This window comes from Sturnira hondurensis, unplaced genomic scaffold (genome assembly GCF_014824575.4).
Source record: "Sturnira hondurensis isolate 20B ecotype Veracruz unplaced genomic scaffold, ASM1482457v3 Scaffold0000167, whole genome shotgun sequence".
Taxonomy (NCBI): domain Eukaryota; kingdom Metazoa; phylum Chordata; class Mammalia; order Chiroptera; family Phyllostomidae; genus Sturnira; species Sturnira hondurensis.
This window is the reverse complement of record NW_028072798.1, coordinates 1,547,983-1,561,877: the sequence shown is the minus strand read 5'-3', so window position 1 is coordinate 1,561,877 and position 13,895 is coordinate 1,547,983. Positions and strand designations below refer to the sequence as shown.

Below are 13,895 nucleotides of genomic sequence, written 5' to 3'. Positions count from 1 at the left end.
AAACCTGAAACCATAAAACTAGAAGAAAACATAAGGGGAAAGCTTCTTGACATTGACCGTGGCAATGATTTTTTTAATATAATATCAAAATAAAACCAACAGAAACAAAAGTGGGGACTAAATCAAACAAAAAAACCCCTGCTGAACACTGCACAGCAAAAATAATGATCAAACAGATGAAAAGGCATCATATGGAATGGAAGAAAATATTTGTAAACCACATATCTGATAAGATGTTAATATCCAACATATATTAAAAACTCATCAGCAGATAATAATCCAACTAAAATGGTCAAAGGACCTGCCTGAATAGACATTTTTCAAAAACAGATATTCAAGTGGTCAACAGGTACATGGAAAGATGCTCGATATCACTAATCATCATGGAAATACAAACCGAAACTGCGATAGGATATTCCTTGTCAGAATGGTGATTAAAAAGACAAGAGATAATAACTACTGGCAAAGATGTGGAGAAGAGGGAACCCTGTGCTCTGTGCTCTGTTGCTGGAATGTAAAGTGGTGTGTCCACTATAGAAAACATTATTGAGGTTCCTCAGAACGTTAAAACTAGAACTGTTGTATGATCCAGCAATTGCACTTCTAAGTATTTTTCCAAGAAAACAAAATCACTATCCTGAACAGGTATTTTTCAACCCCAGGTTCACTGCAGTTTTACTTACAACAGTGACTACATGGAAACAAACTAACTATCCATCAATGGAAGAATGGGTAAACAAAATGGATACATGGATAAACCAGATGGTAAAGCCATTTGGTGCTGGACATTTTTTTATTGGGAGGTTTTTGTTTTTATATTTACAACACACACACACACACACACACACACACACAATGGAATATTATTCAGTCATAAAAAGAAGAAAATACCGCAATGAATGAATGGATGAACTTGGACCAATCAACCACATTGGATGAACTTGAGGTCATTGTGCCAAGTAAAACAAGTCAGACAGAGAAATGATAATGTTATATTACCTTATATGTCAAATCTAAAAAAAAAAAGACTCAACTCACAGAAACAGAGAGCAGATTAGTAGCTGCCAGAGGTGGGGGTGGGAGGTGGGGTCAGGGGTTGCATGGAGGTGGTCGAAGGGTACACATTTCCCATTATAAGAAAAGCAAATTCTGGAGACATAATTTATAGAGTGGTGATTATAGTTAACAATACTGTGTCATATATTTGAAAGTTGCTAAGAGAGTAGATGTTAAAAGTTCTCAACACACAGAAATTTTAACTGTGGGGTGATGGATGTTAACTAAATTTACTACAGTATCACTTCGTAAATATTCATACATCAAGTCATCACATTGTACACTTTAAATTTACACAGTGTAGTATGTCAGTTGTATTTCACTAAAGCTGTAAAAAACGTTTTAAGTAGTTGGGAAAAATTAAATCAACATGCTATAACTAAATGAATACATCATGTTCATGTACCTAACAGTTCTCCCAAATGCATATTCTTATCCATGCTACACTTTAAGATATGCATTTACTTGGATATCACATTCACAGATACCTCTCTGTCTTTATCTTTGAGCAAATATCAAGTTTAATTTTTGTAATATTTTATTTTATATTTTTTAGATCAGCAATTTCTGTGATAACTTCCACATAACTGAAAGAAGTTATGCAAGAGTTCTGAAAGGCCTGTGTAGTGATATAAAAATATTTGGGGTAGAATTTATCTCCTGTGTCTAGTTTATAAAATCTCTAAAAATTAATCAGAGGCACTGTCATTACACTTAATAAGAAGCTAACATTTGTATAAAAGGCATTGATTGGAACATCGTGTTAAGGAGAAAAAAGGGAGGAACGATATACACATGAGAATATAAATTCCAGCTATCTGAGTAAATTGAGGAATTATCATTAGAACAAGAGAAATGCTAGGCATATTCTAGAACTGTATCAAAGAAAAGGAAAATATATTAAGGACTTCAATAAATAGGACAGCCAAAAAAAATGGCACTGGTAAGCCTCACTTTTAATGATGGACTATCTTGAGTAAATTGAGTTAAAAGCTCAATAGAAAAAAATTTTATGTTTTACACTTACATTCTTTGCAGTCAATATAAAGATTTTACACAGTAGAACTCTGGAGAAATTCAGTGCCTTGTTTATTACTATAATCTATTTCCTACATTTGAAATTGCTCACTGAGCCCTGGCCAGGTTACTCAGTTGGTTGGAGCATCACCCCGTACACTGGAAGGTCACAGATTCAGTTCCTGGTCAGGGCAAATACCTAGGTGGAGGGTTCAATCGCTGGTCAGGGAGCCTACATGAGGCAAACAATTGATGTTTTCCCCTTACATCAATATTTTTTTCTCCTCCACCTCCTTCCTCTCTTTCTAAAGAGCAATGGAGAAAATGTTCTCAGGTAAGGATAAGATATATATATGGTATACGTATAATATATGTATACATGTGTATGTATATATAAAAATAAAAGAAAATTGCTCACTGAGGAAGCTGCTGATGGTAATGATGATTTCGTCATACATGGTAAAGAACCTAGGTCTTTTAAACTCATGGTGCCTTTTAACAATGGTGGAATTAACTGTCTAAAACAATTTGCAGATCTTTAGAGATCAAATCCCAGTTTCTGAGTGCCAGCTCTTAATAGGAACACATGTATTCCTTTGATCGATGGATTGGAATGAAAGTGATATTTCTGTGAAGTACAGTCTGGGGCAAGATTCATTTGTTAATCACTAAAGAAGCTCATTTTATTCTTAAGTATGAAATATACTTGATGTAGTTTATTTCATTTTTCTGTTTGTGTTTTTGTATTGCTCACATAGCTGAAATATTTCCAGTATAATTTTCTCATACTTTTGAGCTCACTGTGTTTCATAAATGAAGTTGATGACACCTAAAACATTGAAGGAAAGGCAATACTGGTCAAGGTTTGACCTAACCGTTCGTCAGCCACCGGATGCTGGTACACTTTCTCCCATCCGCATATCCGGCTTTCAGGAAAGCATGTCTCGTTCCTGCAGGAGCTTCAGAGAGACATAGAGAAACACAGCACGGGTGTGGCCTCCGTCCTCAACCTGTGCGAGGTCCTGCTGCATGACTGTGACGCTTGCGCCACAGACGCTGAGTGTGACTCCATCCAGCAGGCCACACGGAACCTGGACCGGCGATGGAGGAACATCTGTGCTATGTCCATGGAAAGGAGACTCAAGTAAGCTGGGGCATTCAAACCACTGGGAGAGAGGAGGAGCCAAAAAGAAAAAAGAAATTTACCCAGAGCAGCCATTGGTCACTATTTCCCTTTGGTTGGAATGTCCAAAAATGGCCTTGGTTTTCCAACCTTGTTGTTGTCTACATTTACTTGGAAAAATAAGTAGATATAAAGATAATATGACCATATAAAAGTAATATATAAATGTGATAAACCAAGTTATGCCTGACCTAACTGTTTAAATATAATTCAGAAAAATATGCCTCTGCTGAGTATATACAATGCTGTAGAAAGGCTGGTTGAAAAATAACATTCTTATCCTGGCTTGTGTGGCTCAGTTGGTTGGAGAGTTGCCCCATAAACCAAAAGGTCATGGTTGGTTTCCCTGTCAAGGGCACATACCTGGGTTGTGGGTTCGGTCCCAGACTGGTGCTCGTACATGTATGAGAGACAATCAATTGAGGTTTCTCTCTCACATATATATTTCTCTCCCTCTCTCTCCCTTTCTTCCCCTCTCTCTAAAATCAATAGACATGACCTTGGGAAAGGATTAAAAAAGGAAAGAAAAATAACATTCTCTTGTTAAAGATTAAATAATAAAGCAAAGGGCTTATCTTTAAGCCCTTTGAAATTCAAGGCAGTAAAATATAGTATGTTAGAAAATTATCATAATAATTTAAGGCACATAATCTTTTTGCTCTCTGAGGAACTCTTGAAAGCCTAGTATTTATCTTGCTGTCATAGATTGATTTTGATGAGGGTGAGTTTGACATTGGACTTAAAATGGATTTTCAGACCTTGTTTTGTTTCAGCAGAGCCTTGGCACGTGTGTACACTGCACACACAGTGTTGCACTTCTAAACTAAGCAAGTTCACACTATGTGCGTGCAATAATCAATCTAACTAATTCCAAATCCAGAGTGCAGGATGTGTGTTTAAAAAAAAAAAAGGAAAAGAAAACAGCTGTTTCGTTTCAGCTCAAACAGTTGTCTCCTTTTCACTCCAGTCCAATTTGGCTCAAGGCACAGGCAGTGTCTGGCACAGCGGTTTCTTGTTTGGGCATTCTTAGTCCCAGGGCAGGGCTCCGGGGCACGAACTGCCACTAACAACCTGATTCTGTTCTTTCGTTTGCTGTGTCAGAATTGAAGAGACATGGCAACTGTGGCAGAAGTTTCTGGATGACTATTCGCGTTTTGAAGATTGGCTCAAGATTTCTGAAAAGATAGCTGCCTTCCCCAGCTCTTCTGTGGTGCTCTATACAGTTGCCAAGGAAGAACTGAAGAAATTCGAGGTGATTTATCATTCCAGATCTTTAGTCCTTAATTTGTTGTGAGAGTAGCCAGCTGGTAGTTGGTGTCCCAAGACATGAACTACTCACCCACACATTTTTTGTTCAGACAGCTGGGGGATGACTTTGTAGTCATCTTTATTGTTACCTCGCAGGGAGGCAGAGAAGTGGGGAAGGGGGTTTTTCTTTTAAGATCATCAAGAATTGCAAATGCAGTACAAAATAATGAAGAGGAGTTCTGTTAGAAAATAAAGATCCTGGCATTCTTTGTATTTCACGGTTCTTCACAATCAAGTATTTAAAATGAAACTGGGTGGTTTTCTCCCTGGCTGGGGGGCTTTGAAGTGTCGCTGGTTCTATTCCTCATCAGAGCACGTGCCTGGGTTGCAGGTTGGATCCCAGGAGGGAACAATCGATATTTCTCTCTCCCATCAGTGTCTCTCTCCCTCCAAACTCCCCCTCTCTCCCTTCCTCTCTAAAAATCAATGGAAACATGTCCTCAGGTGAAGGCACAAATCAACAAATAATAAAAAGATGATGGTTTTCCACACTATAAAAATCTGTCTTCCAAATGTATTTTCTTCATTTATTTTTTTACCTAACTGGAGCATAAATGTATATTTTTTAAACCAGCAATAAAATAGAGTTGGCTCCAGATTGCATAAAACACTTTCATCATAAGCCATTTCTAATTATAAATGCAGATACATTTGTAATTACATGTATCCTTGAATCACGAAGACTTTTCAGTTTCATAGAGACAAAAATAGCTTCAGTCCAATCACACTCACAAAGACAAGAATCATTCAACAACTGCTTCTGTTCCTGGCCAGTTTGCCCGTGAGCCCGCTCCATCACTGTGCTGTGAGAAAACTCGACTTCTCAGCTGCCTCTTGTTTTCGCAGAGGACCTGACGTAGCAAGAAGTTGACGGTGTTTTAATCTGAAGTTTCTTTTTCCGTCATTTCCCACTGATAGGCAGACATGTGTACTCACACACATTGACAGCAAACAGCTCTGATGCGTGTCCTCCCCCGACTGTTCTCAGTGACCAATTCTGCCCCAAGCTCCCTGGGAGGTTCAAACATAAGAACAAAAATCAAACCAAGTCCAGCTGCATCCACGTGTACCTGGCAACATTTATTGAGGCCTGTGATCCTAAACGTGAAGTTTGGTGGCTCTAGGGAGGTGTAAAATCTGTGAGTCAGGGATGGGCAGCTATATGAACTTATAAAAATGTTTCAATACTGGGTGAAATAAATAAGTTCTGACACAAAATTATTCTGACATCTGAATTTGCATTTTTATGTATCTATGTTCTTAAATTCCAGAAAGAAAATTTGGTTTCCTATCTACAAGGTTTCTCCCTAGAAAATTTTCTAGAAAAAAGCCACAGTAGCTTTGTATAAATGACAGGTCACCATGTGAACCAATGCTGTGACATGCTCCTGCGTTGCCTTATAGTATGTACAGCCCAGGAAAGGTTAAAGCCTTCTCTGATTAGCTTATCCTACAAAGCAGATTCTATACGATCCTTTTTGATGCTGTTTTAGGCTCTCAGATGTTATGGCAAAAGATAGTCATAGCATGACCTCCTGTAATGAATGATTTTATCATTTATCTTGTAGTTAATTTTCTTATGAGACCAAAAAAAATCGCAAGAATAAAATTCTGTTTGAGGAAAGCCTTTGCCTGTTCATCGGCATGAATATTTGGGACGGATCTGGGTGGGACAGATCTGGGTGTGCTGGGGCACCCACCCGCGATGCCTGCCAGCACTCCATTGCGAAAGCATGTTCTGTGGCCTCCAGTGATGGCCAAAGCCAAACTTCTCTTAGCACTTCCTTTTCTGAAGCAATAAGTTAGAGCTTTACAGAAAAGAAGCTTTGCTTTACCAGGATGAAGGCTCTGTAAGCAATTCTCAGAAGGAACACCATTGCAGAGGCAGGAATGTAGCAGCAAGTGAACAGTGCGATGAGCCACAGGAAGCTGCACCGGGGGCCTTAGGTGTGTACGGTCCAAACGGTAGTACAATGTCCGTCGAAGGCGAAGATGAAAATCGTTGTAAGTCATACGCATGAGTCTGGAAAAAAATCTCTCATTTTTATTTTGGCCGAATGATGCTTAGGCTGGGCCTATACTAGATCGTGGAGAGAAAGAAGAAAGAGTATTTTAGCTTCAAAAACTCTAAACTATGGATATGGTAACCTCAAAAGTGAATAGACACTGCAAGGTGCCATATGAGCTCTAAGATGTTTTCTAAAAACTGAGTCACCTGAGGGAACAACAACAACAACAACAAAAAAAAACAGAGCATGGTCCAAACTTTTTTCTATGTAAAGTTACTTGTGTTTTACTGAACTGCTTTTCTTAAAAGTTCGTAAGAGCTTGCACTTAAAGGACCTTCTGTAAGAGGTAGTTTTAATTTTTTAATGGGTACCAGAATTGAGGCAGTTTCTGGATTTTTAGGAAATCACATATTTTACAAATAAAGAGAGAGTTTTTTTTGTAGACATCTTTTCTCAGTATTGACATTGGGAATTTTGAACATTTCAAACTCGTTTCAGCACACATAAATATTTTTGTAATACATTTTTATGGGAAAAATGTTTTCTGACTTCATTATCTTAATTATCTTTACATATATGCATATATTTCATATGTATATATGTAAATTCCCTATGTATAAGTATATATTATTGTATGTACATGTATTTGTGTATATACATATATGTGTATTTAACATTCTCTTTTATATTTTTGTTTCATCTGCTACCTCTCCTTAAGCCACCCTGATTTCATTACTTACCTTTAACAGGGAGAACTATATGCTCATCAGAGATTGTCCTTTGCCTGTCTGTGACGGCATGACTTCCCTACTTCCCTTTCCCCCCGATGTTGCAGTCTGGAGCCCAGACACCCTTACTGAAATCCGTTAAGGAGCTCCCTCACTCACACCCTTCTCTGTGGTCTTAGGCCTTCCAGCGACAGGTGCACGAGACCCTGACCCAGCTGGAACTGATCAACAAGCAGTACCGCCGGCTGGCCCGGGAGAACCGCACTGACTCTGGCTGTCGCCTGAAGCAGATGGTCCACGAAGGCAACCAGAGATGGGACAACCTGCAGAAGCGCGTCGCCTCCATCCTGCGCAGACTCAAGGTCTGCACTCTGCCTCCTCTGTAGCTTAGAGACCCAGAGGACAGGATTGGGCCATTTGAACACAATATGAAGACCCAAGCTCAGTGATTTTGTAAGATTAGGGTGGCCAGAGGGGGATCCGGGGTTAATGGATATGGTAAAGGGTGGCAGGGTTCTCATTGCTCGTTGAGAAAATGACTTCCCAGAAGACCACTGGAACTGGCAGTGCCATCTCAGTTTGTGGGCTTTTTAATTTGTACTTTCTTTTCACACCCAGCATTTCATTGGCCAGCGGGAGGAGTTTGAGACGGCACGGGACAGCATTCTGGTGTGGCTGACGGAGATGGATTTACAGCTCACTAACATTGAGCATTTTTCGGAGTGTGACGTTCAAGCTAAAATAAAGCAACTCAAGGTAATAGATTAGTGATTCTTCAAATTATTGGTGTGAAGAAAGTTTGAAGAGGAAGAGATCTGTAGATCTTTTGGTGAAGAAGAAAATAACCCTTTTTTCATTTTTTAAAATTTATTAGGGTGACATTAGTTAATAGGATTGTAAAGGTTTCAGTCTACATTTCTGTGGTACCTAATCTTCATGCTACACCGTGTGCCCAATACCCAGACTCAGATCATCTTCCATTACCATATATTTGATTCCCTTTACCCTGTAGTGCCCCCCCCAGCTCCTCCCCTCTGGTAACCACCAAACTGTTGTCTGTGTTGATGAGTATTTCTTTGTCCTGTTTGTTTATTTGTTACTTTCAGTTTTATAGCCCACACACGAGTAAAACCATATGGTTCTTGACTTTTTCTGTCTGACTTCATTTCACTTAGCATGATATTCTCAAGGTCCACCCTTGTTGTCACAAAGGTAGTGTGCCACTTTCTTATGACTGAGTAGCATTGCATTGTATGTATGTACCACATAGCCTTTATCCAACCCTTTATCAAAGGGACTCTTCAGGTGTTTCGAATTGTGCACTTCACTATATAATTTAACCACAGTGGCCAAGAGGAGGGACCTCGTGCATTAGATAGAAAGATTCTCTAAAGGGAAGTGTATTTAACATTTGAACGATTTCCGAAGCATGTTATGAAATTTATTTCTACAATAACTAAACAGATTTAACAAGACATAACCATAATGCGCATAACCTTAGGTCATTATAATAAAACAAGAAGTTACCTTTAATCACATAGTATCAGGATGAAAAAATCATAAAATAGTTAACTCTGTATTCTGCACAACCCCTCTCCATCTCTTCCACCCTGAGTCTTCCAAGTCATTTTACGGCAAACTGATATTTGAAACCTTTGGCAGGAAATTTCTTCCAAGTGATAGTTGAGTCTTTTTTTTTAATGTTTTTGGACTCGGGCAGAGTCATAGAACTTATGAGCACCCTCTCTTCTCCCCTCACAGTCTTTTTTCATTGTTGGCCGGTTTGGGCTATTCCAAGGTTTATTCTTGTGAATTAAAGTGTATCGCCTGAAACTTGTCCCTCGAGTAGCTTAACTTTTTTGAACCAGGTAGAATGAGTCTATGATCTTCCAGAGAACTCCTTATTTTTCAAATCATTTTAGTCTTTCCTGCTTATGTCCGGAAACACTAAAAATCATCTGAGAAGAATTTGTGAAATTGTCCTTTGCCTGGTTTCTCTTAGTCATGGACGATGTACAATCGGGAAATCTGAAATTAAAATATGTAGTATATTTCTCTAAAGTGCTTCATTTATTTTAGTGGCACTGTATTGATTACAGTTGATTTTTATCAGGGACAACCAGTGCTACAGGTTCATGCTGGGTTTGAATGCTTTTTCCTGTGATTCTCTGCCCGTCCTGTCCATGGTAGTAGATTTTATTAGCCAGCGGCACCTTTTCTGGCCATGAAATTCTAACGGTTCCATTTGTAGTTCGTGTTCTGATTTAAAATGTTTGTGTTTTACTTTATAAAGCTACTACTTTATAGTAGCCTCTTGGCTTGTCAGTTATATACAGGGAATTCAATATCCCCTACATGGTTTTTCTTAAACACGTATCTTATAATTATGTCGCGTCAATGTGAGCAATAAAAATCACACACGGCGTGTGCTCCCCAGGCCTTCCAGCAGGAAATCTCCTTGAACCACAGCAAGATTGAGCAGATAACCGCCCAAGGAGAACAGCTGATTGAAAAGAGTGAGCCGTTGGACGCGGCGCTCATCGAGGAGGAGCTGGACGAACTCCGGCGCTACTGTCAGGAGGTGTTCGGGCGCGTGGAAAGATACCACAAGAAGCTGATCCGCCTGCCTGTGCGTAACACTGTCTTTCCACTGACGTGAAAGCTAAAGAGAGTTATGTATGCGGGGTCAGGTAGCGTGCGGCTCAGAGCCCAGACACTGGATGCAGAGTGCCCGGGTTCCAGTTCCAGCTCTGACGTGTGTTGGCTACGTCGTGACCTTCGACAAGTCATTTCACGTACCTTGCCTCGGTTTCCTCAACGGTAAAACTGGTTTAATAGCAGTGCCTACCTTGTAGAAAGGATTGTTTGGGGTATGAAATGAGGCTAGAGAGAAAGAGCTTGAAGAAGTACTTGGCACGCATCTTCTAAGGCAGATAAGCTTCTAGAAGAAGCAAGGAGGTGGAAGGGAGCAATGTAAATAGTTGCTCAATTGATGAGGTTGTTTTATTGACTTTTTCCCTCTTCTGTTTGTTGAATTGCTGCCATAATCACATCTGAAAGTTGAGATTTTACTCTTGGAATACTTTGGAGCACTCTATATTAGAGTGTGTTTTGTTCCTGGGATAGAAGTTTAAAAAGGACAAGCTAAGGTTTCATGAGTTATTTGCCTCTGTTCCTGACATGTGCCATTGTGTACGTGTTGTGTGGCCTGCACAGTACTAGGTTGCCTCTGTTCACATGATCTTATTTATGGTCATACCAGTTCTTTGAAGTTAGTTTCCACTTCAGCAGTGATAAAGCTGAGGCTTTGTCAGATTCATTTATCAGATGCTTTTAAAAGCGATCACAAGATTCTTTGTTGTTGTTGTTGTTCTGGGGTTTCCATTTCTTTTATTGTTTGCTTTTCCTCCTAGAATTATCTTTGTTACATATTTCTGTTTCCTTAATTTTATATATTTTATTGTTATTCTATTACAGTTGTCCCAACTGTCTCCCCTTTGCCCTCCTCCACCCAGCCCACCCCCCACTCCCACAGTCAGTCCCCACCCTGTTGTCCGTGTCCATGGGTCGTCACAAGACTTACTGACTTGACGATAAGAAGTTTAGAGTTGTGCCCTCTGAGGCAGGAATGAGACCCCGAAAGGCTTGCACTCTGAGATGTGGTGAGAGGCAGAGCAGGCGGTGGTTAGGTCCAGCCGATCGCTGCGGTAACGGAGTTGGCTTGACTGCATTTCCAGCTTCCAGATGACGAGCATGACCTCTCTGACCGGGAGCTGCAGCTGGACGACCCGGCAGCTCTGTCGGACCTCCACTGGCACGACACCTCTGCGGACAGTGCGCTGTCCCCACAGCCTTCCTCCAACCACTCCCTCTCACTCGCCCAGCCCCTCCGGAGCGAGCGATCAGGACGAGACACCCCTGCCAGCGTGGACTCCATCCCCCTGGAGTGGGACCATGACTACGACCTCAGTCGTGACCTGGAGTCTGCCGTGTCCAGAACTCTGACCTCTGAGGATGAAGAGGGTCAAGAAGACAAAGATTTCTACCACAGGGGAGCCGTTGGCTTATCAGGTAGGAAAGAGTTCTTCCTATATTTCGATGTGAAGGGCAACAAAGGGGAGCGGATGTTGTCCTGGAAACATGGAAGATCAGCCGAATTGTCTTTTGCCTTCTCCCCTCAGGGGAAATTGTACAGAGGGGAACGTTTATATTCATGGGATTACGAAAGTTGGCATGGCCGTTGATGTACCCCACAGACACTTAAGGTCTTACTGTGTGACAAGTGTTTGGCCAAGCACTGGGAACACACAGGTCCTTTCCTTACACTCAAGACATGTCTGCACTAGGACAGCAACCTGCACAGGGAGGTACAGAGCACAGCCAAGGGGCAGCTAACCGGGAGCTTTGAGGCGCAGCCGGGGAGAAGGCACTCCTGACTGAGGCCCAGAGGATGAGTAGGAGTTGGTCAGGTGCAGCAATGCTCAGAGGGAGAAGGGGAAGATGCCCACCCCAGCCTTATGACTAGCCACAGTGCTTCTGGTCACCTGAAGTCTGTCCAGAATAACAAGGCTGTGGGTCAGGAAGCACGGGGTGGACAAAGAAGAGGTGGGAAGGCAAACCAAGACCTGGTGCATGAAGCAGCCTTCTCACGTGGGAAGGAGTCTGGCTTTTGCCCTGAAGGTAATGGGAGCCACAGCAGGGCCCTAAGGAGGAAGACGAAGCGATCGGATGCATATTTGCAAAGAACCTGACTTCATACTGTATCTGGGGGGACGCACTGGGAGGGAAAGATGGACAATGGAAATGTTTTATGATTCAGGACGGAGATGGAATGGTGGCCTGAACTGAGGAAGCAGCACTGGAACTAATGGGAATGAAAGGGACATGGCAAATCATAGGAAGTGCCCCTCATTACTGATGATTAATAGACTTGGGATCGAGGCGATTTTCTGGTAGGGGCATCTCGGTGAAAGATGTGATTTCTCTCACTTCTCTCTTGTCTTCATCCTGTAGTCTCGTAGTCAGGCATTTGTCATCGAACACTGTGGTGTTCCCTACGTAGCCACCAGCCACCATGTGACTTGAGCACTGCAGCCTGACTGCAGTTGGCATGTGCTGTGTCGGGTGCATTATGTGAATCCAGGAATTTCAAAGACTTACACAAAGGAAGAATCTTAAATACTAATATGTTGACTACACATATAATTTGGATGGATTGGCTTAGTAAAATCAAGTATTAAAATTATTTTCAAGTATTTCTCATTCCTTTTTTAACATGGCTTTTACAGCCTTTGAAACTGCATGCGTGACTCTCAGTCCCATGATTGGCCTCTCAGCACTGCTCTAGAATCTGGCTTGACATGTCCATTTTGCCTCTTTCATAGCTGTTGAAACATAGATAGGTAACTTAATTTTTCTGGACCTAAGTTTTCTCATCGGTGACACAGGAATGACACTCCCATGTGACCAGTAGGATAATGAGTATTTGACACAGTGCCTGGCTCATAAACATTCTTCGTGAATGTGAGTCTTTCTTACAATTCACTCCAGGAAAACTTTGGTGAGTGTGCTCAGGAGCTCTCTGTCGGTGATGACTAACTTCCTTCTTTTCCCTAGGCAAGTTGCTTTTGTGCCGCAAGGGAGTCAGCGTTTCTAGACCTTACCTGTCAACTTAGACTGTGCTCTCTTTGCAGATGTAATGATCCCCGAGAGTCCTGAAGCCTATGTAAAACTCACAGAAAGTGCCATCAGAAATAGCCCTGGTAGGCACTCCCAGCCGAAGCCAGCCTCCCTCCCTCACCTGTAACAAGCCCCTCCCAGCACAGCCCTGTCCCTCTCACGGCTCTGTGGCACAAGCGTGTTAAGGCAGAACCTCCTTCTCTGACTGCTGTACCAGGGAAACAAAAAACAAACAAAAGAGAACAACTATTCAGTTTGATCAACACCAAAAGTGAAATTTGAATAATCAAGGGCAGTGAAATAGCTTCCCAACTTGTTGAGTCGAGACGTGTGATGTCCATTAACAGCAGAAACCCTAGTCTTCAGCATTTGTGCCTTAATGCCCTGGTTGATTGTAGCAGCTCTGACTTGGTGACTTGGATGGGTCACCCACCTCCCTCTGGCTGGAGAGTCAGGGCTCGGGGCTCTGGTCTGAATCCACTAGCCTGCACATGTGACCTTGGGCCTACTGCTCCTCCTTCTCACCTCAGGGGTCACATCTTAGATAAGGAGCAAGACCAGATGTTCAGCTCTCTGCAAATTTTAATTAATAAGTTTTAACCACATATAAAATCATCTCAAAGGAAAAATGTATTCCACAGTATCTTAAGTCCCAGCTTTTTCTTTCAGGACACAGTGGTTCCTGAAGCGAAAAAAACTAAAGAAAGAAAAAGGAAACCAGTTTTGCTTAACATTGCACTAGGCAAACTGTACGTAGCACAGGGTCAGTAATTCAGAGGAGGGTGGAGGGCAGGGTTCGAACACAGTGATGTGATAGTGGATTGCAGGGTTATCTGTTTCCACTCGGGTTTTGGAGGAAAGCAAGAGGACAGGAAGCAAGGCACCACCAATGGAATGGTGACTCTGCCTGCATGA

The 13,895-nt window shown here is 41.6% G+C and overlaps 1 protein-coding gene across 9 annotated transcripts in view; it reads left to right on the top strand.

The window, feature by feature from the left end:
* Positions 1-13,895, top strand: part of SYNE1 (spectrin repeat containing nuclear envelope protein 1) — a 407,591-nt gene that overhangs the window by 372,735 nt on the left and 20,961 nt on the right. For 8 of the 9 annotated variants that reach the window (XM_037051212.1, XM_037051453.1, XM_037051603.1 and 5 more), the window contains 6 exons: positions 3,030-3,217; positions 4,358-4,508; positions 7,481-7,663; positions 7,920-8,057; positions 9,739-9,930; positions 11,039-11,372. In XM_037051212.1, the coding sequence (XP_036907107.1) occupies positions 3,030-3,217; positions 4,358-4,508; positions 7,481-7,663; positions 7,920-8,057; positions 9,739-9,930; positions 11,039-11,372 (1,186 nt within the window). The remainder of the gene's footprint in view (positions 1-3,029; positions 3,218-4,357; positions 4,509-7,480; positions 7,664-7,919; positions 8,058-9,738; positions 9,931-11,038; positions 11,373-13,895) is intronic. The other variant, XM_037051533.1, reaches the window with a different exon arrangement.